Genomic DNA, 23,802 nt, shown 5'->3' on the forward strand with positions numbered 1-23,802 from the left:
CCCCTACCCCTTGTGAGACAAACACTTGAGTAGTTCAAGTGTTAGGTGCCTGGGACAGACTTCAGGATCATTTCTCCTCAGCCCTAATCTTTTAGCACTTGTGGGATTTCTAGCCATCTAAATAACAGAACACTGAAACAATCTCCTGAGGAAAATTAGGATATCCATCAATAGAACAGAATTATTTTTAAAAAATCTACCTTAGCCATGCTTTACAATTGTTTCTTTGAAAGGCTGATTTCTATTATGAATTTCAGGTGCTGCTTTTATTAAAGTGATCAACCCCTTTTGACTTAAAATTTTGGTCTCTAGTTTCATATCGTGATTTAAGAGATGGGGGGAATGATATGAAGGGGTGGTTTTATGTGAGGATTTAAGGGGAAACAGCGGGCTAAATTTAGGGAACACTGGCAAAAGAATGAGCAAAGAAAAAGGTAACAGAAGTTTAAGGTCTACCTGTATACTTGTGACTTGAGTTTTTTATTCAGAAGCTTTTTAGATACAGTGTATCCCATTGTTGCTGTTAATGTTTTGAGACTGGGATAGATCATTTTTTTCCTTTTCTTCTCTAGAATGCGTATCATAATGTGACAGCGGAGCAGCTCTTTTTGAAGGACATTATAGAAAAAAACTTTGTAATCAACTTGACTGAATATTGACTCTACAGACTCAGAAGACGACGCTAACAGTATTAGTTTTATTTTTATACGGCAATTTTTAGTTTATTTTTAAATATGTTGGATGCACTTGTCAAAAAATTGTGTATATTAAGTCTTACTGCCTGGTGATTCATAACCACCAGCTTAATTTTTGTGTATATATTTAATTTATAAAAACCAAGATATGCTTAGTTAAGATATCAGGGAAAGAAGTTTTGATTGCATTGTTTTGAAAACAAGTTAGTTTTCCAAAGTGTTTTTAAACATCTTTTTATAATTAGCTTATCTTAGACTTTTGAGAGGATGTGACTTCCTAATAATGGGCTTTATTTAGTTGACCACAAGTTTTGAACACAACATTTGGCTACTGTAAACTGGTGGGGAATGGCCATGTGGTTGTGCCTTGATTCGGCAAACTGCAACCACTTTAGGCATGTAGCTAGATGATTGTTCCTTTTTGTTGTAGCTGAGGAAACAGATTTGAATCTTAAAGCAGCCCTGAACATAGCAGTAGGTATGGTTATGGAAATCTAAGATTATACTGTTTTCATTAAGCTTTTTTTGTCTTGCAATTAAGTGAACTGATTATAATGAGTCATCGGATAGAAGGAAGGTGATGTTTTTAAGGTGAAGGAAATAGGCTAAACATGAAATTCTGAACAAGTGAATAATCTAAGAATGCAATTACTAAAGTCTGGTGACTGCATTATTTTAAAACTCATACAAAGTGGCTGAGCTAGGCAAGCTCAAGGAGACCATTCTTAAATTTTCTGCCTGGCTTAATAAAATTTGGAAAGTTTACTATTTGAATTAGGAAAAATGAAGATAAATCCTTGAGACTCCTCAAGCTGTTTTTTGGATTTAAATGGAAATTTCATGAACAACGTCAATTCTTCAAAGGGAAGGCTTACCTGGCTGCCTAGGGTGCATCAGAGAAGAGTCCTACTGGATGCAAACAAGTCAAAACCAACCTTTCGAACAAATGTGAGCTAGTGACCCTTCTCATTTAATACAGCCTAGGGCTATGGGGAGGGAAAAAGGAAGAGAAGAGAATTACAAGAGGGATGGAATTAAAAGTTCTCAGAAGAGGTAAGAGTTGAAAGAATTATCTTTTGAACAATAATTATCATTGGGAGACATGGCTGGTGTTACCCGAAACCAACCTGCCTCTCTAAAGAGTATGTCAAATGCAGTATAAGGGGGGAAAAACTCCGGGTTGATTTAAGCCAGATCTGGACATTAAGTACGGACTGTGTTCTGTTAGCACGAGCATGCTTGCACAGTACCATGGTTTCACTGGATTCCTCTAATAACTCTGAGGTGGAAAAGATGGGTGTTCACGCGACCCTTCCCTCCTACCACACAGCCAGAGTTTACCACACAAAATGCAGTTTGTGAACTAATTTAGGCTTCAAAAACGGATGGTCCAGGCTGGAGTAAAAGGAAAAAAAACCCTGGTAGCATTTTCAAATGTTACTGTAACGTCCAGAATAATGGCAGTACAATTTCTGATCGATGCTAAAACTGAGGAATCTGGCATTTTGTGTAGTATGAGAAAAGGCTACAAACTTGAACGTGGTTTTATATAAGCCAAAGGAAATTCTCAGCAAGACACATATATACAATTTATTAAAAACACATGACACATTAAGATCTCACTATTTATACAATCTAAATTCTAGCAACATATACAAATACTGAGTGACTACAGTACATGCCGAGGTAAGAAAAGTACATTCTGGGAGAATATCACTGACCCTCAAACCATTTTTATTTCCACTATGTATTTCAATGTTTTGTTTCCACCTTTCCCAGTGCCAAAAAAACCCCAAAAAACTAGTCACAAATTGGAGTAAATAATTGGTGCCACAGTTGAACTAAAAAGTATTTTAATAACCATCCAACACTTACTAGATTTTGCAGTTTAGGGACTTCAAGTTCAGAACAGAAAAGCAGAGCTAAAAGGCAGTTTTTTTTAAAGGTAGAGCTTAACAGATTTCTCTTAAAAGGGTTTGAAAAGTTTTTGTCCCACAATCTTAGTTCTGTCCTCTGACCTGGTGTTTCCATAGCCCTTATGCTCTCCAGGTGTCAATGTGGGGCCAAGGCAAAGAAGTTCAAGCTTTCTCACCTTCCACAGAATTTTAGATGAGTGCATTTTCTACTGGGGCAGGGGAGGACAAGAGTGCACATGACGCCATAGTTTCAACTGCTGTATAAATTCTCCACACAAACCATTTCATCAGCGGATAAACCCATTGTTCAATGCAAAGTGCAAATAGTGAAACATGAATTTAAATAACTGGACCAGACCCTGCACATACAATAGGATCTATTTGGTGTTAGAGCTTTTAATAAAATATAAATCAGCATTCACAATATCTTTAACTGTGCTGGTTCCTAAGATCATGTAACAGTGAAGTTGTGTGACTTTATGAAAACCTGTAGGGGCCACACTTGCTGTACCACTGATTCGATTTTTATCACTGTGTTAACAGGAAAAAAATCCAATAAACGAGACTGAAGTCTTTAACATGTTTCAAGCAAAGAATAAAAATTCAAGGGAATTTAGTAACGAAAAAAAAAGTTACTTTCACATTTTCAGTTGATTGTCTCCACAGCTGCATCAGACATATAAATGTAGTTAAAACCCAAAACAAAACTCTAATATGAAAACAAATGAACTAAAAGTATAAAATCAGAATAACCCTTTGTATCAGGCTCAGCTCTTCATTTGGAAAGTAAAATATACAAAAGCAATAAAAACCATTTTGTAAAAATCATTGGTAGTTCAAGGACCGCACAGTGGCAAAAACATGCATCATTTAAGAAGAAAACATTTGCCTCTCAAAAAAAAGTTCCATGGGAAAATCAGGTGCACAAAATTAAATAAAAACAAGCATCTTTGGGAAAATGAGATCGTTTCTCTTAAAGCTTCTCAAACAGGCATGTGATTGGAGAAGTATATTCATTGTGTACTGAGGATAAATAAAAAAATAAATTGGTTTACTCTCTTCCCACCTGAAAGGGGATGACTGCATTAATACATGTGCTTTACACATTCATGTCTTAATAAAGTTCAACATCTGTGCTTTTTGTTTCAAATGTTTGGAAACAATATATTTTTTCAATGAATAAAATTATGCCTCCAAGTTTGTCTGGAAAAGCAAAAGCAAATGAAGGTAACACCAACAAAAATAATACCAGACGGCAGAGAGGCTGCAGAAATAATTCTGTTTTTGAAGCAATACTTCAGAATACTGATATACCTGGAAACAAGCAAAATGAACACTGTGTTTTCTCACATCTAGCAAATTCTGGAAACAATCAAGAAATGGCTAGAACCTGAGGGGAGATTATATGTTTTAAACATAGGGCCAGCTTCTCATCTTGCCAAAGATTTTTAAAGATTCTTACGCTATGGGCTAATAAATTAGATGATTTTTATTTCACCCATTAAAACTAGTTCTGGGCAAATGGTGACAAAGAAGTTGCCTGGAAATATCAAAAAGAGATGTCAATATTCACCTGCTAGGATGCTAGAACATCTGTTCCATAGGCATGTGGTAAAGGACTGTCACAAATCCTACGACACAGAGCTGAGGAATTCACGCTGGCTTCTACTTCTTTCAGTATTTTACTGTGGATAATTAAAAAATACTTTTTGACCAAAAATAACTTCAGATTCAGAGAAACATCTCTATATATTAAATCAAAGAGGGCAAATCCATTTTTTTGTTTTTTTGTTTTAGGGTAATTTATATGACTTCTGAGGAATGATTCTGCCTTTCACTGTGGTAAACATAAGGACTCCTGTCTACAGTGTTCACTCAGATGCCCTCACAACTGGCCTAGGACCAATCCCGTTGCAAATAAAGTCGGGGGCAGGGAGAGAATCTCTGTGAGAGCTTTTTACAATTACAGGATTCATGAGGCTATGGAGCAAGCATCACTCAATAAAAAAAATTCAAAACAGTTTATAAACACAAGAACGGGGCTGGCCCCAGACAGAACAAGCAGGGATGAAACCAGGTCACGTACCATGAAGTGTGAAAGCTCTTCAGAGTGTCAAAAAGTGAAAAATCCACGACCCCGCCCTTCACAAGTCAGTTTCCCACTTAGACTTTCCTAAGGAAAGATAGGTAAGTGTACGGCTGCGACCAAAACGATGATTCTATCACCAAGTTTTGAAAAAAGTCCATAGGGAATATAGGAATAGAAGAAAAAGAACTCATGACAGTACCCACCTTTCACAAAGAGCAACATTTCAAGCCACTAGACATTTCAAGAACAGTACCATGCGTTATTGCCAGTCAGGCGTACAGAGCCACCTCGAGTTCATCAATGTACCTGCAGCATTGGTAATAAATACTCTCAGTGATATTTAATTTCTTTGAAGTGCATAGTAGGGAGCTTTTTCTGTATTAAAAAATCGTGTTTTACAGTAGTAACAAACAGAATGTTTGAAATTTAACAGGCAAGCCGTCACTGCCACAGTAACGCTCTTAAAGCAAGATGGCAAGATTAGCAGTTCCCTGTACCTCGGTCCTCCCGCTTTCCCCAACCACAGCTGTGACAGACAGGTAATACATTCTCTACATTACTACCACTAACACACAAGAAAGGCCATGTGCTTTACAACCATGCTTTATAACAAGCAGCATCCCCTTCAAAGAGTCTCTTTAAAACCATCACATTCACCATCCCCTCCGGCCCCTGAGGCCTCCTGTGTGCTGTGTGGCACCTGGTACACCAGTTCGCCTGGGGCACTGGCACCTGGTTTCCCACCTTTTGGGGTGTCATACTGGGCGCGGGCAGACGAGCAGCTGTCGGTCCTGGAGAGAAGAGTGTTGTAGGCTCCCACCACAGGGGGAGGCTGGTTCCCTGTAGCTTTGAAAGTGGACGTTGAGGGAAGACCAACTGAAGCTGGGGGGTGCCCAGACATATCCATGATGATTGGGGTTGCATATTCGGGCCCGGTAATCGGCAGTGGTTCGGCATAAGCATGGTAGACTTCTTGGACCGGGGAGTTGTAAGGATCTAGGTCAGCATAACTTGCTTCTTTCCCTTCTTCTGGTTTAAAGGTGGATCTCTGATGAAGGGTGCCAACAATTCCTCCCACAAGTGGTTGTGCATACTCTGTGGATATCACAGAACCAACAACAGAAAAGTCACCTCATTCACACAGGGATCAGCCATAGCCCGACACCCAAAACACACACTTCTTTATGGCACTTTGGTTCCTATCAATACAGACCTATGGATTTCTCTACCTGAACCAACTTAAAAAAATTAAACATGTTATCTTGTATCTCCTAAGAAGTTACTATGCCATAAAGCCTCATTCATGAAATTTTACAAAGAATGTATATGATCTTAAGATTTATAAATCGTGTATCACTGGAAAAAAAAAACATTCCATTATTAGGATATTCTCAAACAGGACAGTGTTTAAAATAAATATGTACCAAATTAATAGGATAAATACTGTAAGGCTCACTCCGGCTTTCCTATTCTTCACACTCAAAGAAAACTCCAGGTAAACAGATAAAAATGCCCAGAGCTTTTTGAAATGTTCTCCATAAAATAGGAGTATGCATCTAAGGTGCAGAAATGACTCTCTCAAGGCCATCCTTTTAAAAAGTAGTTCTACCTCAAGAAAACCGTTCATTTCTTACATTTGAAAAAGAGAAAAGACACTATAAATCCCAAATCCCAAATTTCCAGCCTAGTGCGGCAGTTTCTTCCTCCACTCTGTGGCGAAGGCTGCACATGGTTACCTGCAGAATCCGTCTGCAGCACTGTGGTGACTTCTCTTGGACTCAAGTGATTAACTTCACTGCTGCTGTAGCGAACAGGGGTTTCCTCGTGTTCCACTGATTTGGCAGGGAGAAACTGCTTCATTCCTTTCCACCAACCTTCACGGTGATTGTAAGCAAGACAGAAAGACCATTAAATAAAACCCTAGGCCTGAAATGATGACATTGTTTACGGGAGAAATCCTGTTGCATTTAAGCCATTTCTCTCTCTTTTTTTTAAAAGATCTTATTTATTTATTAGACGGCGAGCGAGAGAGAAACAGCATGAGAGGGGAGAGGGTCAGAGGGAGAAGCACGCTCCCTGCTGAGCCGGGAGCCCGATGTGGGACTCGATCCTAGGACCCCAGGATCATGACCTGAGCCGAAGGCAGTCGCTTAACCAACGGAGCCACCCAGGCGCCCTTTTTTTTTTTTTTTAAAGATTTTTATTTATTTATTAAGCCATTTCTCTAACACACTAGTACAAACTAGCCTCTATGTTCAATCTCTTTTTTTGTGTGGTAAAATACACATTACATAAAATTTACCATCTTAAGCATTTTTAAGTGTAGGTCAGGTGGCTTAAAATTCGTTCACACTGCTGTGCAACTATCACTACCATCTATCTCTGTAACTTTCCATCTTGTAAAACTAAAACTCCATCCCCATGAAACAGTGACTCCCCATTCTTCATTCCCCTCACCAATGGCAACCACCACTTTACTGGCTTTATGATTTTGACTAAGCACTTCATCTAAATGGAATCATATGGTATTTGTCTTTTTGTGACTGGCTTATTTTGCTTAGCATATGTCCTCAAGGATCATCCATCTTGCAGCATATTACAGAAAATCTTTCCTTTTTAAGGCTAAATAATATTCCATTGCACTTATACAACACCTTTTGCTTTTCCATTCATCAGCTGATGGTCACTTGGGTGGCTTCCACATTTTAACTGTTGTGAATAACTTTGCAATGAAAACTGACGTACAAATAGCTCTTTGAGACCCTGCTTTTAATTCTGTTGGGTGGAACTGTTGGATCATACGGTAATTATTTTTATCAGGAACAGCCATAGTGTTTTCCACAGCACCGAACCATTTTACAGTCCCACCAACAGTACACAAACATTCTAATTTCTCCACATCCTCATCAACTCTTACTGTTGTTTTTTTGATAGGAGACACCTCATGAGTGTGAGGTGTTATCTCACAGTTTTCATTTCCCTAAAGATTAGCGATATTGAGCATTTTTTCATGTGCTTATTGGCCATTTGTATATATTCTTTGGAGAAAAGTCTACTCAAGTCCTTTGTCCATTTGTGAACTGTTTTTTTTGCTGTGTTTTAGAAGTTCTCTAAATATTCTGGGTATGAATCCTTTAGCAGATACATGATTTGTAAATGCTTTCTCCCATTCTATGCGTTGCCTTTTTACTCTCTAGATAGTATATTCTGACACACAAAATTTTTAAATTTCCATGAAGTCTATTTTCTTTTGTTAAATTGTGCATTTGCTGTCATAACTAAGAAGCCATTGCCAAGTCCACTGTCATCAAGTTTTTGTCCTGTGTTTTTTTTCCACAAGTTTTATTGTTTAAGATATTACATTTTGGTCTTTCATCCACTTTTGAGTTTATTTTTACAAATGGGTGTTAAGTAGGAGTCCTACTTTATTCTTTTACATGTGGACATCCAATGTTCCTAGCACCATTTGTTGGAAAGACTGTCATTTCCCCAATGGTCTTGGCACCCTTGCCAAAAATCATTTGTCCCTATTTAGGAGCATTTATTTCTGGGCTCTCCATTCCACTGGTGTGTATTTATGCCAATACCACACTGCTTTGATTAACTTTGCAGTAAATTCTGAAATCAGGATATGTGAAATCTTCTAGTTTTATTCTTCTTTTCCAAGACTGTCTTGGCTATTTGGAGTCCCTTAAAATTCTATATGAATTTTAGAATAGATTTTTCTGTTTGTACAAAAAATATCAAAGGAGTTTTGATAGGGATTGCTATTGAATCTGTAGATTACTTTGGGTAGTACTGGCATATTAACAATATTAAGTTTTCAATCCACAAACACAGGGTATGTTTTCATTTATGTCTTTTTTAAATTTCTTTAGCAATGTTTATAGTTTGCATTGTACAAGTCTTTTACCTCCTTGGTTAAATGAACTAAGTATTTTATTCTTTTTGATGCAAATGTAAGTGAAACTTTTTATAATTTCCTTTTCAGACTGTTCAGTTTGTGTACAGAAATGCAACTAATGTTAATACTTAGAAGTTCATTTAACCAAGGAGGTAAAAGGTGTGTTGACTTTGTATCCTGAGAGTTGGCTCAGTTATTGGTGCTAAGAGCTTTTTTTTTTTGGTGGAATCTTTTAAGGCTTAATTCTCCTTTAAGCGTTTGGTAGGATTTTTCTTTTTTGAGAGATTTTTGATTATTGACTCAATCTCTTTAGTAGTTATATACAAGTCAATTCAGATTTTCTATTTCTTTGTGATTTAGTCTTGGTAGGTTTTATATTTCTGGAAATTTGTCAATTTCACCTAGTTCATTCAATTTTTTGGCATATGACTATTCAACATACTCTCATAATCCTTTTCATTTCTGTAGAATCAGCAGTGATGCCTGCACTTTCTTTTCTGATTTTAGTAGTTTCAATCTTTTTTCTTATTCCATCTAAAAGTTTGTTAAACTTTTTGAAGAACTAACATTTGATTTCACCGATTTCCTCTATTTTCCTATTCTCCATTTTGTTTCTCTCTCTTATCTTTATTATTTCTTTCCTTCTGGTAGCTTTGGGTTTAGTTTGTTCTTGTTCTAATTCCTTAAGTTGTTCAAGCTCATTTTTTTTTTTTCTTTGATGGGATATGTAGGGCAATGCAGAACATGGTAGAAATTTCTATCAAAAGCACATACAGAAGCAAATCACTCCTATAAAAGTGCAGGCAAATACAGTTTGTCTCTTGTAGGGTGGTTTTTGATAAGTTTTTCTGAAAAAATACTTCCCAGATCTACCTTGGGGTGTTAGCAGCACAGAATCTGCCCCCACCACTGCTTTTTTCTACGTTAGTCACAGCGGTGAACTCTGCCTTTCACTGTTCCAGTAGCAAGACCGGAAAGTAGGAGACCTGCAGGGGGCCTCTGGAGTCGCCTGCTGCCCTCTGCCCCCAGAGTAGAGTTCAGAAGACAACTCATCACGGCAGAGACGGCCGACCTCCCAATACCCAAACTGCTAGGCTCTACTTGGGAAGTACCCACAACACAGTGACACACACACACTGTGTTACCAAGGCCACAGTGCTTTTACACAGGGCTTACATAGTCCACAAAGAAAGCTGGTCTCCTCAAGAAAAACAGATACGCGGCACAAACTGCACAGGTTTTCCAGGAAAAAGGAACAGAGGGCGCGTTACGAAAAATCCTTACTTTTCATTGCATTACTTATTGGCTACAAGAGATTTTATAGAAGAGTAAAAATGATCAGAAGGTTAGAGGAAGATCATTTTTCTCCCAAGTGTTGGGGAGTTTATGTGGGCCTGAAAACAACTCTCCTCTTTCACTACTGCCACCTGGAGGGGTGGGACTTCCCTCTGATGGGAGGGGGTGCAAAGTCCTGGCTTACCTGCCCGGTCCCAGTAAGGTAAGTCGTAGGTGCCTTCGGTTTTTTTCTTTCTGGAAAAATAGAGAAAAAACACGTTAGTAAACAGAGTGAATTCATGAGTAAGACAGCTCTGAAAGTGTGGGATAAACACTCAAGTTAATAATTAGTCAGGAGTACACATTTCCATTTGTTGACCTACCCGGCAGGGCCCTCCATTTCAAAGTCGCCACTGCTGAAACTTATAAATTTTGGACTCTCAATAAATTTTACACAACCATCTCCTGAGATAGCTATTCTGTTACCCAAGGTACTTCCTGCTCAGGGGATAAAGGAATAAGAAAGGCTAAGTCTATAGATAAAAAGAATCTCATCAAAGACCCACAGGTGATGTGTGGGTTCTTATGGGAAAGTTATTATTAGGTCTGTTTCAGTTTCAAATACAAACTATGCAAATCCATTGATTTCCATCTGTGTCCTGAGAATCTGAACATCCATAGGGTCCTTTAAGCACGAGCCAAAACGGATTTCAGGACTTGCCTCCCGCCTCCCCATCCTCGCCCTCTGGGCTTTGACTGTAGTGGATGAGACTCGACTGCCCGACTGACCACTCCGCTCTGCTGCGTGTGGATTGGGTGACCTCATATAAGTCATGTATGCGCTGTCTCTTCTTTCTCTGTAAAACAGTACCTGCTTTGTAGGTTGTTTTGAGGATTAAATGAATTGAACCATGTGAAGAACTTACACTAATGCCTAAAATCAGCTTTCATTTTGTATAAAAACGAGCTGTTGCTGCTGTCCTCACTGTTCCTATTGCTTCTACCCAGTTCCCCGAGAGCACCCTGGACTTTCCCTGCCCTCAGAGTAACTTGCTGGGTCTCTGTCTACACGGCCTTCCTACAGCCATGAATCCAGGATCCAGCTGCTTCTTCAGCTTCTTCTGGTGGCACACAGTGTTATGGTGGTACCATCGCTGCCCATCTTCTGGACTGTATCCTTTCCCAGTCTGTGAACTCTGGGGCTCACACTGGAATCCCAGCACATGCTCAGTACTCAGCACAAGGCAGGAGCTCAAACAGCTGAGGGAACGAATGAAGTCACGCTCTCGTCCACCAAACCTGTCCCTCCTGCTCCATCATCTCCACTCAGGACGTCTCTCCTGGTCTAAGTGCACAAGCCAGAAACTTCCGATCATCCGGGACCCCTCCTCCTTCCTTTGCAGACAGCCAGTTGTGCCTCATCTCATAAACTCACCCGTTTGCCTCACCCCCCTCAGGGAGACCCCCATCTACCAAATGAAACCTGAATCCCTCTGGCCCTGAAGGCCTCCCGGACCCAGGCCCAGGCTGCGCCTGCACGGTTCTTCCTCAGCCCTCTCCCGTACCCCGCCCATGCATGAGCACTCACTGCCCTGCCTGCACTCCATGTCTCTGTGCCTTCGCTCAAGCACAGAGTCTGGGCTGTTCTCTACCTTCCTCCATTCAGGCAAATCCAACGTTCTCGTTAAGGCGAAACAAACTTGAGGATTACTCTTTCCTGCAGAAAAGGTTTCAGATAACTCTCATGGTTCTCACATCTGTGCTCCCCAGCACTTCAAAAAGAACTCCTCCAGCCATATTACAGTTCCACGTCTTGTCAATCAACCCTGCCAAACACCTGGGAGATAGGAGTTGTGTCTCGTTCTTTCAGGAAATATTACTAAGTACCTATTACGTGTCAGACGATGTAAAGCAGATTTTGATACAATAAAGGCACTCTGTAACTGACTACGCTACTGAACAAATTTTTTATGGAAAGGAGAAACCAATGTATTTTGACTTTAAGAACTACCTTAACTCTCCCCTTCTCAAAAAGGTGAATGGTAGTTCACCTTGTATATTTAGTTTTTATTTCACACTTGGAAACACCCCTTCTAGGACAAGCAGGTGAGCTGGTTAGGGACTCACCTGCTTCTCCAATGCCAAGTGCACACTACTACGAGGATGAGGGTGGTGAGCACCATGACGAGCACCGGGACTAGGACCGCAGCCAAGGCCACATCTGAAAACACACCAAGGGCAGAGTCATGAAGATAAAGGGGGAAGGTTACCCACATCATCCTTCAAAGCTTTTCTATCTCAAAAACTGCCACACACATTGTTCATGGAACGAGAATGGGCGTGTGTGAGTCAATGGCAGCAGCCTTCACAGATAACGTGGAAGTCTGTCACACTACTTGCTTCAGCTCTGTATACACTTAAAACTTTTCATAGTTGCTTTTTAAATCACCAAGACAAACTGAAAGACCAATGAAAAACTTGGAAAATATATTTCTGAATATGTGATAAAGGGTTACCATCATCTCTATATTAGAGTTTATACATCAAAACCAATCAATAGAAAAATCAGCAGAGATGAACGAGCAATATGATTAGAAAACATAAGTGAGTATTCAACATGTTAGCTTCACTAGTAATCACAGAAAGAGAAGTTAAAACAAGAATAAGATGCTATTTCTGCTCATCGAATTGGCAAGTATTTAAAAGAATAATTGTTAGAAAGGATATCAAGAAACAGTTATTTTTATGGGACTTTAAATGGATCCTTTATCATTTTGGGGCAATATGTATAAAAATTGATTACTTGGCAATTCCATGTCTAGAATTTATTCTTAGAAAAAAATTAAGATAGCATTCACAGCTGCATTTTTAAAGAGGTTTCTGTATCTTCAAGAGTGAAAAACTGGAAATAATCCAAATGCCCAAAAATGAAAGGGAATAAATACATAGTATCTTTTTCATAGTAAAATATTATCCAGCAATTGGAAATGTGTATATTAGGGGGATGGGGGAAATATTTATAGATATGGGAAGATAACAACACAGTGTTAAGTATGAAAAAGCCAATTGTATCAACAGGGCAGAAAAGGACAATGCTTGAGCCTGCAGGAATTAGGAGATCATTTAATTCTCTTATCTCCCTCCACAGATAAGGAAGCCCAGGCCCAGATACAGCAAATGGTCTGCCTAAGGTCGCTTGAGACATCAGCTTCTTCCCTAGTTTGCCACCCACCGCCCCCCGCCCCATCTTAGCAATGAGGACAGACACAGCCACCGCTGATCCCTCCTGGGGGCTAAGCACCAGACACTGTGGGGCCTGACCCACAACATCTTAGGTACCCTTATGATTGTATCCAAGAGAGAGAGAGAAAGAGGCTGCCGATGCAGGAGAGGGAGAGGATAATCAATAACCTGAGGCCTCTGAGAAGGTGGATGGATGGCAACAAGGGCACAGGTGGATCAGCCTTGGACAGTACAAGGAACTCCCTCCTTCCACGCAGTGGACAGAGGGTACAGGTGAGTTTACAGGCTCCACAAACAGGGAGTTTCCTTCTACTTGCTTTTACTTTCTTTGAAAAGTTGAAGTGGTAACTCAGAGTGAGTAAATAATCTCTGAGTCAAGGGTTTGAAAAACATGGAGAAGTGACTGCTGAGAAGAGACAGAAGAGCTAACCAGAGAAACAGAAAGACCCCCGGCTGGTGCTGAGGGCCCCATCTGGAGAGGATTCAGGAAGCTACAGTGGCACAAATCTGACCATGATATGATTTTCTCTAGCATCGCTCTCAGCCTGGATGTAAAAATGGAAAAGGAGAAGTGCATAAAACGGAGATCATGACTCAGGGCTAGAAAGCACTAAGAAGTCAGAGGGGTAAATGTGCTTTATCCCTAAAATTTGTGAAATTGGAGAGAGAATAATCAGGTCAGGTAGATACGGTTCGATTTAATCAGAGGTTTCAAAAAATCTGCTTAGGTTCAAAAAAAGAATAAAAAGTCTATACACCACCATCCCAGAGAAAAGGAGAGAAGAGGTCTTTAACTGAAAAGACCTGTACATTCTTTGTTATTCTTCTGAAGCTTACAGGAATGCTAGCTCTGGAAGAAAATGCTTTAAGGACAGTTTTAGTCTTGAGATTTTAAGATTCTATAATCAGACTTTAAGGAGCAATACTTTCAAATGACTGTTCTTCCATCCAGACATGTGGTCTGGGATTCTGCCCAAACAGACATCATCTGCAAAATGGTAAGAAGTTCTGTGGGACACTGAGATCTCTTGTCTCTAGGAAGTCTTGCTTCTCTTTAGCTTTTCTAGCAGCATGAGAAAGAAAGTGGTCTGTCTAGAAAATACCTTAGAAGATGGGAAAAAAAGTGACACGTGGAAAGTTGGAGTTATGTGAATCAGGCAAATTTTCAGAAAATGAGAATGAATAAAGTCCCGTGTGGCACAAGTTACTCGGAATGAATTGCCTTCTCTTCTCTGCACTGTCCTGAAAATGCTTTATCTGCCAACACTGAAATTAATTCCTCTACGACACTGATGGTTTCTTCCGAATTCAACTGGAATTTTGTTTTTCAACAACTAGTAAAATCAAAGTATTATGTTTTGTATGTGTTAATACCTTATTTATCGGTAATAAAATTTGAAAGTAAATTCTACTACATTTATATTTATAATATGAAAAAATTACGATATAAACATTTTCAAAATAGAGACCAAAGTTTTTTAATGAATATATTAACTCACAGTATTTTTAAAAAAGTGTCAGTTTTCAACCAAACTGGTTTTTTCCCCCTTCTTCCCTTTTTGCCACCAAAATTCCCTATCCAACAAATTAATATATAACCAGAGGGGGGGGAAAAAGTTTGTTTCCTGCTATGGTTTTAGTTATTTCTAGAAATAGAGACTCCTTGTGTTTAGCTGTGGTAGGAAAAAAAACATCACAAGAGGAGACCCAGAACACAGCAGCCATCTCTAAATATTTAAAGAACAATTCTACAACGATACCAGAGAAGAGAAATCAGAGCAATGTAATCAGTTTCTTTTCCAAGGAGAGGAATAAAAGTTTTTTCTGTTCTTAAGAAATACAGTTAAGAGGAAAAGAAATTGATGGTTTAAAAGCTGGAAATGCTCCTGAAAATTAAGTTACAAACAATATAAAATGCTACTATGTAACAGGTGTTAATTTCTGGATTTGCATACCTTTGGTGACACTTGGAGTCACGGTAGTATTTTTGATATCAGGAGTGGCTGTTGTTTGCTCCGTCTGTGCAGGAAACTCATTGTTACTGCGAGGTTGTAGTGGTTGAGTAAATTTTGGGGCTCGACCTTGGAAAAAGTTTTAAAAACTCTTTATTCTTTTATCTACATCAACTTGATTAAAACAAAGTTATTTTATAATGCTTTTAATACATTTATGGAAAATTATACCACAAATCCAGGGAATACCAAATTCTCACACTTAAAGGAAGCATACCTTTGGCTATTTTTGGAGGGGCTGTAGTGTTTTTGAGGTCATTGCTGTTCCGAGGAGGTGGAGGTTGAGTAAGTTTTGGTGGACGACCTTGAAAAATGGTTTAGAAAAGTTTATACATTTTGCTTATAAGAGTCATAGCTAAAAACAGTAATTTAAATATCTTCAACATATCCTAGAGGACTTATTTCTGCCCAGTAATTTTAAATCTTGGACAGCAATATGCCAGAAGGATAAATATACTACACATTAAACATACAAACTTACTGGGATTTCTCACTTTTTATAAAATTCAATTGTTTTTAAAATAATTTTCGTAGGAGAACACGGAGGAGGTGGATGACGTTAAACTCTAAAGCTACAGAAGTATCATCACAGCTTGACATACTACTCATTCAATCATTTAATAACTGTTTGTGGAGGGCCCACTACGTGGGGGCATTGTGGTAGGTTCTAGAGATACAACAGTAAATAAGGTATTAAAATATTCTAGAATACTGAGGGAAGTTACTTCCACTTTTAATTTTTTCAAAGGAAAAGGCACTTGGACTAAGGTTACCGTTATAATCATCGGTATTGATGGTACAATATTATGCTTCATGGGACCTGATTAAAAATTAAGATTGAGACTAGATCTGAAAAGCAATCTCATTTCATTATCTCATCGACGATGCTCTCTTCTTCCACTTGTAACCTTGGAAAACATTCTGGTAACTGGCTTTTTAATAGGATAACTATTTCTTTTAAAAATCCTCTTTAAGAAGATATTGTAGTTAAAAGCCGAACACTCATATTATCACTACTTATTTTCTCTGAGAATAGCAAAGCCATTTTAAATTAAATAACATACTATTGCTTTACCTTTAGGAATAAACTGACATCCAAGCAGTTCCATTTTCATGGCAATTTTCTGCTGCCATTGTGTAGGATTCACTCTAATAAAACGTGCAATAATTGGTGGCAAAAAGTTATTACGCACATCCTGGTGATAATCTTTGTTTCCTTGAAATATCTTTAAAAAACAAAAAATTGGTACTTTATGTCAACAGAGGTCAGGGCTAAACTGTTCCACTGAAACGTATTTTTGGTTTTTGCTTTGGGCCTTAAATGAGATCTGTAAAGTATGACAGTAAGAATTAATTTCTCAGAAAATAAATCATAATTTGGACTATTAAGCTGCGCATTCTTATCAAAAACTAAGAGTACTGAGTACAAAAATGATTTTAAAATGATTGAAACATACCAAAAATGCTAATTTGGCAATTTGAGAAGAATGTTTCAGCTGCAGTGAGACAGTGTAATTCTTGTAATAAATGAGTAATTCTAGTCCTGCGGCACTACCAGCTATTTAAAAATATTAATTTTCAAAGTAAAGCATAATTGAAAATACAAGGTCTTAGAGGAAATGCTTTACTGTATACTTCTCATACTTTTTCTCTCAGAAAAGAGACAGAAAGTGAACATACACTAAGGAATGCATAACAGCAATATACTTCCACCTACTGGAGAAACTACATAAAGACAGTTCCTGTATTATCCACTTTCATTCTCTGCTGCTATCTAAACTTCACAAGCGATTCTGAAACACTGTTGCCTAATTTTAATGATCCTAAGTAAACAGCAACAGATGCATTATACGTTATACGTATTATACGAATAGTCTTTAGATAAAAATACATAAAAATACAAGTGACTACCTCATCCCCTCAACCATTTTGAGCAAATAATGATAGTATGTAACACTGCAAGAGCTCTTATTTACAAAGCATTTTCATAGAAGTAACTCAGCTGTTCTCCATGACAACCCCATGAAGTAGGCAGAACCCAGAAAACTGCAGCTCCAGAATGTAAACGGACTGCATAAGCAGTCAATGACCAAGCAGTGACTTGAGTCCGAGTCTCCTGACTTAACTCTAGGGCTCCACTAAGTGAAAAGTCTTCCTTGTTCCTTTATGCCAAATCAGCTGGCTAGTTTCTAAAGGCTGCTAATAAATAGATACCTGCCTAAAATCAAAGTGGTTTGTATTTTATCAGTTAATGTGAGAGCAAGTAAATGTTTAACTCTTCCATTAAGTCATGTCCAAATGTAGCTATTTTCTTTTGGCTGATTCACAAAGCATTAGATTGTAAACTTCTAAGATGTGTTAATAGCCTTCATTTTCTACAAGGTTTGTTTTGAAGTTATAATAATTTCCAAACTAGTAAACTCCCATTATTTCCTCAGCTATTACTCTGAAATAAAATGAAGGCAAATATTTGCAGTCTATTACATTAGTGGTACAGGAACGATGATCACTTTAGGACATGAAAACTATCCCTGAGGTCTTACTCCACACCGCAGTTTCATTTTTATAAAAAACCTTAAAGGAAAAAGATTTTATATAAACTAAGTAAAAAAGATCTGCTATAATCTATGAGCATTTATTATAAGCCCCTGTGTGTAGCGAGGTCTGCAAGGAGTCATGAGGATAAAGATGGAAATGGAAGTCCAAGTTCCTACTCTCAAGGAACTTAAATTTTACAGGATATTACCACACACAAGATACAGCACACTATTAAAAAGCAATATATTATGAAGCAAGTTGTATGTTCATTCCTATCTTCTAAAAACAAACCCAAAAGCTGTCTCAGTCTATGTGCTTATGCATGTGTGCATACTTAGAAAGGGTGTGAAAATGAATACACCAATTACTCTTGAGTTGGAGGCAGATGAGGGAGCAGATGGGCTAATGTGAGGCAAGAGACTGGTATTCTGTGTAAGGACTTCCACTTCTATCCAGGACAGACTAATAGGGACTAAGTTTACTCTTTGCCTTACACATCTGAAAAATCAGATAATATATGAAACAAGGGTTTTCCAACACTGGACAGTAGGCAGCATAGGGCTTTAATCCCTGAGAGAAGAGAAACACATGAGGTGAGCCTTTCCATTGCCCCAATATTGTCCGGGGAGAGCCTTGGTGGTCTCACTGAAATGAGGACACAGAGCTTGGAGATGGAGAGGCCAAGATGGATAGAATCTGTGAGACAGAGTGTAGGAGAGAAGAGAGCTGTGCAGAGAGAGGACACAGAGCTCGGAGATGGAGAGGCCAAGATGGCTAGAATTTGTGAAACAGAGTGTAGGAGAGAAGAGAGCTGCGCAGATAGAGAAGAGACTTCTCAGGTCTGTAGGGGGGTTTCCCCTTAAATCTTCAGTTGCATGTAAAGAAACGATCTGTGGATGGGAAAAGAACTGCTGGAAGGCAGCAGAACAATTCTCAGAGCTAGGCAAGGTTGGGAACAGTTCACATTACTAACAGATATCGTGGAGAAAACTCATAATACATGAGACTTTGGGGTGAGTACCTGGAACAGTACTAACGGTAGAAAAAAAATTAGGACTAAAAGCTACTCAGGTCCTGCCTAACAAAGCTAAAATGCAGACCTTAAAAAGATCAAATAATTCCAATTATTCCAAGTACCCATATCCCAGAATAAAGCTCAAAATTAGATAAATAATAATAGAAAATCTAGCACCAAACAATGTAAAAGTTCATAATGTTTGGCAACCAATAAAAAATTACCAGGTATGTAAAATATGACCCATAATATCCATCAACATGAAAAGACCCACATGTCACACATAAGTAGACAGAATCAGCAGATAAGGGCATCAAAAGAGGTACTATATATTCCATATGTTTTAGGGGCAGAAAAAAGCGTAAGCATGCTCAGTAGAAACTTGGAAAAAATTTTAAAAGCCCAAAACTGAAAATCTAGAAGTAAAAGTACACTGGATGGGATTAATAGATTAGATGTTACAGAACCAATTAGTGAACTTGAAGGCAAAACAATAAAATTTTCCAAACTAGAACATGGAGAGAGATTAAAAAAAAAAAAATGAACAGGGTATCAGTAAACTGTGAGACATCTTTAAGAGTCATAATATTCATGTAATTAGAATTAGGAAGGCAACAAATTTGAGAAAACATGCCCCACAATTTTCCAAATTTGAAGCAAATTATAACCAACAGATCCAAGAAGCTCAAAGAAACCCAAGCAGAAGAAACATGAAGACAACTACACAAAAGCACATCATAATCAAATTGCTTAAAACAGATGATAAAAAGAAAATCTTAACAACAGCTAAGGAATAAAAAGACACATTACATATTGAGGAACAAAGGTATGAAAGATAGAATTCTTACTGGAAAAATGCAAACCAGAAAACAGTGGAACAGCATATTTAAAGTGTGGAGGGAAAAACATCAACCTAGAATTCTATACCTTATGAAACTACCTTTCAAAAAATGAAGCAAAAGAGAAAGTCTTTTTCAGAAACATAATTCAATGGTGCTAGATGTTTTTATGATATAAACATGAATAATTCTTATAATTTTATAAAAAATTAACTATATTCCACAAGTATAATAAATATTCTATAAATAAGTATGGATGTGCCCAGAGTAAAAAGCAGCCAAGTTTGGGGTTATTCAGCAGAAGGAAGATAGGTATAAATACTGTTATTTACTTCAATGGGTAGAGCCTCACCACAGATGAAGGTCATGTGATATCAGGCAGAAGAGAGGGAAGAAGGCCTTGAATAACAACGGAAGAGTTTAGATCCATATGACAGATTATAAGGAGCCCCTGGAGTTTTCTGAATAGAGAGATAAGAAAAGTGGTAATTGAAGATATATTAGCAAATCGTATATATGATAGAGAACAGATAGTATCATATAATTGAAACAAAACTCAGGGAAGTTTCATTAAAAAAATTTGTGCTTATAATTTCAATTCTAGATAAGAAGAAATCTACCTTCCTCAGGGACAAGGACTCCCCCCAGGTACAAGGTCTTGTGGTGGATCATGGGCCAGGAGCCTGGGTGAAAGTGATATCTAGAGGATAGCCACTTCTCCCTACTCCCCGCCCCTTATCATCTGCGCTAGAGCATTCCTGCATTATCACTGTCTCCTAACTAAAACAATTTGATAAGTAACACGGAAGTTAAGGAAATTCTTCAGGTATGAAAAAACAGAAGTTTTCTAAGACAAAATGTGGTAAGGTGATCCTGAAATGACCTTTCAAGTCTATATCCAACACTTTAATGCACTTTTGCCTTTAGCTTTTGTCTTTTGTCCCCCTTGTCTACATAGAAGAAATCTGGGAACAAATTAGGCTCTCCATCATTCTGTGGATTAACAAGAAAAACTTAAGACAAGAAATTACAAGTTCCTTTTTAGAATTTCTTTTTTTTTTTTAGTAAGTTATCACCACTTACTGAAAATTAGTCATTCATTCATTCATTCACTCATGTAGGCTCTACACTCAACGTGGGGTTTGAACTCATGACCCTGATCATTACTCATGATCAAGAGTCCCATGCTGTACCGGCTGAGCCAGCAAGGTACCCCTCCTTTTTAGAATTTTTTAATAAAGTACCTAAACAATTGAGTTAAAAATGTTAACAATCATCAAAAGGGACCTAGAACCACTGAGAATTTCCTAACTATAGTTAGAAGAGTAAGGCTAATAACCAACACAGCCTAAAATAACCAGAAGAGCACAAAGACCAAATGATAGCTAACTTGAACATTACACAGGAGAGCTTCCGTGATTCTTGGCAAAGGCCCATTTTTTAAAATATCCTGGCAATCATTTTACCTTATCCTGCTCCACACCAGGTTCTCTGTAGACAGTCCATCTCTGTCCATCATCACTGTACAGAATTTTGTAAGCTGACACATAGTAATTGTGTTCCACCATGGTGGAGCCAGTGGTTACAATGCCTGGGGAATGGAAAGTTGCCTTCATTAGTGCACATGGTCTGATCCTTAAAGTCTGTTCAGTATTGAAGCACAAACACCTAAAGTACACTGTTAAAACATTTTTGCCAAAAGCACATTACCATCTCTAAGTGCAAGGTTTCATTATAACAGCAACTAAATCCTTGGTTTTGTTCCCTTGTAAAGATGCAAGAATTAGGGCGCCTGGGTGGCTCAGTTGGTTAAGTGTCTGCCTTTGGCTCAGGTCATGATCCCAGGGTCCTGTTATCGAGTCCCACATTGGGCTCCTTGCTCAGCGGGGAGTCTGCTTCTCTCTCTCTCTCTCTCTCTCTCTCCCCCTCTGTCCCTCCCCCACTGTTCGTTCTCTCTCAAAAAATAAAATCTTTAAAAAAAAAAAAAGGTGCCAAGAATTATGGGTGCACATGAGGAAAGGACTATTCTACTTTGACAGCTTGTGTTCATATCACTATAAAATATATCTCACCTACCAAGTAACAATGACTCCCTGGGAATGAATGGATTAAAACAATTATTTTTTCCAGTACCATATCAAAATAAATCTTTAACAAAATTACCTAACCTAATTCTAATAAATTATTCTGACCATTTGATAAACTGCTCCAAATAAACTTGTATTCAGCACCTGAAGAATATTATTTATAGCACTTAAAATGAACTCCTTGAATATAAATTTCTTTTAATGACTAAGAGATGATTATTTCAAGTGTCAAGATCACTTAATTGAAACACTACCTTTAAAGAATCTTATTACAATGAAAAAGAAAAGCTAATAAAAATCAAATACCAAGTTTTTTCCTCGGCCATGTTTTATAAAGCCACCTTCAGGAATATTTAACACCAGTAAAGAGAACTTAAAACCATACAATTAAATCTGCGGTGACCTAATTTTCTATGAAAATCTTAGATGTCATCAGGTTTCCAAACAAAATCAGAACTATAAATCATTCTAGAAAAATATGTCTCTTAACCTGTTATCTTCTTTTCTTTATTCAGATCTATTTGTAACCACTGATATTCATCAGTGGCAAAAGCAGCCCAAGGAGGCCCAGGTCTCTTCAGCCTGGCCTTTTCGGGTTTCCAGCTGTTCTCTTGGCCTGTGTGGTCAGTCCACTCCAGCACGGATGATGCCGTTATCTGAGGATCGGCAATCACGCCAGATTCCATCCCCAGTGTTCCATAACAACCTGAAAGAAAAAAGACAGTAATTTGGTTTCCAGATAAAAATTCACAATCTGTATTATTCGCTCAATGGAAACTTTCTATTGTACATTCAATTAACATACACTATGCTAATAATACACTGTAATAGAGGAATTTCAAAAGTAGGCAAATGTTTCTTGGGTCCATGTTTTTGTGTTTCATCAGGCAATGTACATACATATTTACTCACAAGCAATAACCATCAATTTAATGGCAATACATTATCCTTTCCCTGGGACACTATCTCTAGACCAGTGAATGACTCACTCCCTATTGCCATTAGGTGTTTGCTCAGATGTCACATTCTCCACAAGGCCTACCGTGACCCCACTTAAAACTCCAGACCAGTCCCTCCTGCATTGCCTATCCTCTTTCCTTATTTTTCTACATCTTCTATAATATTATAAAGAGTATATTATATGTAGTAATTTATTTATCTGTTTACTGTCAATCTCTCAATACCAGTATTTAAACTCCAAGAAAGGAGGATTTTGTTTAACTTCTGCTCACTTTTGTTTCACTAGCACCAGGACTATGCCCGACAAATCAAAGGCACTCAATAAGTATTTTCTGTTGAATTAATTACTTCTTCAGACATATTAAAAAATCAACTTTCCTAAGTAACTTTCCTTGCTTACATGATCATTTCCCTATTAATATAAAACCTCCAGTTTATTCCACCCATTATATTATTGTGACATATGGGAAGGTGCAAAAAAAAAAAAAACAAACAGCAATTGGCATATTGCATGATAGTTTATAAAATATTAACTATTACACAAATTATAATAAGTTATAAAGTCCACGAGAGGCTTACCACTTGTCTTAAATGTAAAAAGACTTGTAGATAAGTGTCCCCTGAAAAACAGAAAAGTTGTGCTTGGTGACATTCATATATTGACCTCCCCACATTTGTCTTAGTAAAACTTTTTCTTTTGTTTTTGTTTTACCATATAAAGAACTAAGGATATTCTATGGCCACAAATTTGACAACTGATGCTGCTCTTAGCCAAAAAAAGTCTCATTTCAAAGCAGAACAACTGCTGAAATCAGCAGAAACAATTTTCTCTACAAGTATCTAGTGCCTGTTTCATACATGAAATGTGCAAGTATGCCCACGTAATCTTTAATATGTACTTATTATCTTTCATTCCTCAAACTCTCATTTCCTTTGTTGCAAATACACTGTAATTCCCAGAGAATGAGGCTAAGGTAAAGAGAAAAAAAGCCGGCTACAGACAGGAGAGACTACATCTGTTATAAGATATAAACAGCTAAGAACAAGTTTCAGCGTTACAATGCAGCACTGCATCTGGATTTCAAAGTAACAGGCAAGTAAATGCAGTTGGGGAGAATGGAGCCATGGGACACATGACCAGTTTACCAGGGACTCTAAAGAACCTGGGGGGATAAAATCATCAGTGTCTGTTCCCGCTGCAGCACAACATTCAAAGCATTATCACAAGT

The 23,802-nt window shown here is 38.0% G+C and overlaps 2 protein-coding genes across 10 annotated transcripts in view; one reads left to right on the forward strand and one right to left on the reverse strand.

Annotated features, from left to right (window-relative positions):
• ST3GAL6 (ST3 beta-galactoside alpha-2,3-sialyltransferase 6) overlaps nucleotides 1–12,474 on the forward strand; it is an 89,186-nt gene extending 76,712 nt beyond the window's left edge. For 6 of the 9 annotated variants that reach the window (XM_028119157.2, XM_028119155.2, XM_028119154.2 and 3 more), the window contains one exon: nucleotides 573–3,761. In XM_028119157.2, coding sequence (XP_027974958.1) covers nucleotides 573–659 — 87 coding nt within the window. In that variant the 3' untranslated portion in view covers nucleotides 660–3,761. Of the gene's footprint in view, nucleotides 1–572; nucleotides 3,762–4,408; nucleotides 6,848–10,887 lie in introns of those variants that run through there. The other 3 variants (XR_015768433.1, XR_003611678.2, XM_028119160.2) reach the window with 3 other exon arrangements.
• The window catches only part of DCBLD2 (discoidin, CUB and LCCL domain containing 2), a 90,990-nt gene continuing 69,455 nt past the window's right edge, over nucleotides 2,268–23,802 (reverse strand). The window contains exons 7-16 of the mRNA XM_028119153.2: nucleotides 23,153–23,193; nucleotides 22,104–22,319; nucleotides 20,993–21,117; nucleotides 16,210–16,360; nucleotides 15,352–15,438; nucleotides 15,078–15,203; nucleotides 12,007–12,100; nucleotides 10,085–10,134; nucleotides 6,437–6,574; nucleotides 2,268–5,795 (exon numbers count right to left, since the gene is read on the reverse strand). Coding sequence (XP_027974954.2) covers nucleotides 5,326–5,795; nucleotides 6,437–6,574; nucleotides 10,085–10,134; nucleotides 12,007–12,100; nucleotides 15,078–15,203; nucleotides 15,352–15,438; nucleotides 16,210–16,360; nucleotides 20,993–21,117; nucleotides 22,104–22,319; nucleotides 23,153–23,193 — 1,498 coding nt within the window. The 3' untranslated portion in view covers nucleotides 2,268–5,325. The remainder of the gene's footprint in view (nucleotides 5,796–6,436; nucleotides 6,575–10,084; nucleotides 10,135–12,006; nucleotides 12,101–15,077; nucleotides 15,204–15,351; nucleotides 15,439–16,209; nucleotides 16,361–20,992; nucleotides 21,118–22,103; nucleotides 22,320–23,152; nucleotides 23,194–23,802) is intronic.

The sequence above is a fragment of the Eumetopias jubatus genome, unplaced genomic scaffold, assembly GCF_037043125.1.
Source record: "Eumetopias jubatus isolate StellerSeaLion01/CBP00866 unplaced genomic scaffold, mEumJub1_p1.0 scaffold_1, whole genome shotgun sequence".
Classification (NCBI taxonomy): Eukaryota; Metazoa; Chordata; class Mammalia; order Carnivora; family Otariidae; genus Eumetopias; species Eumetopias jubatus.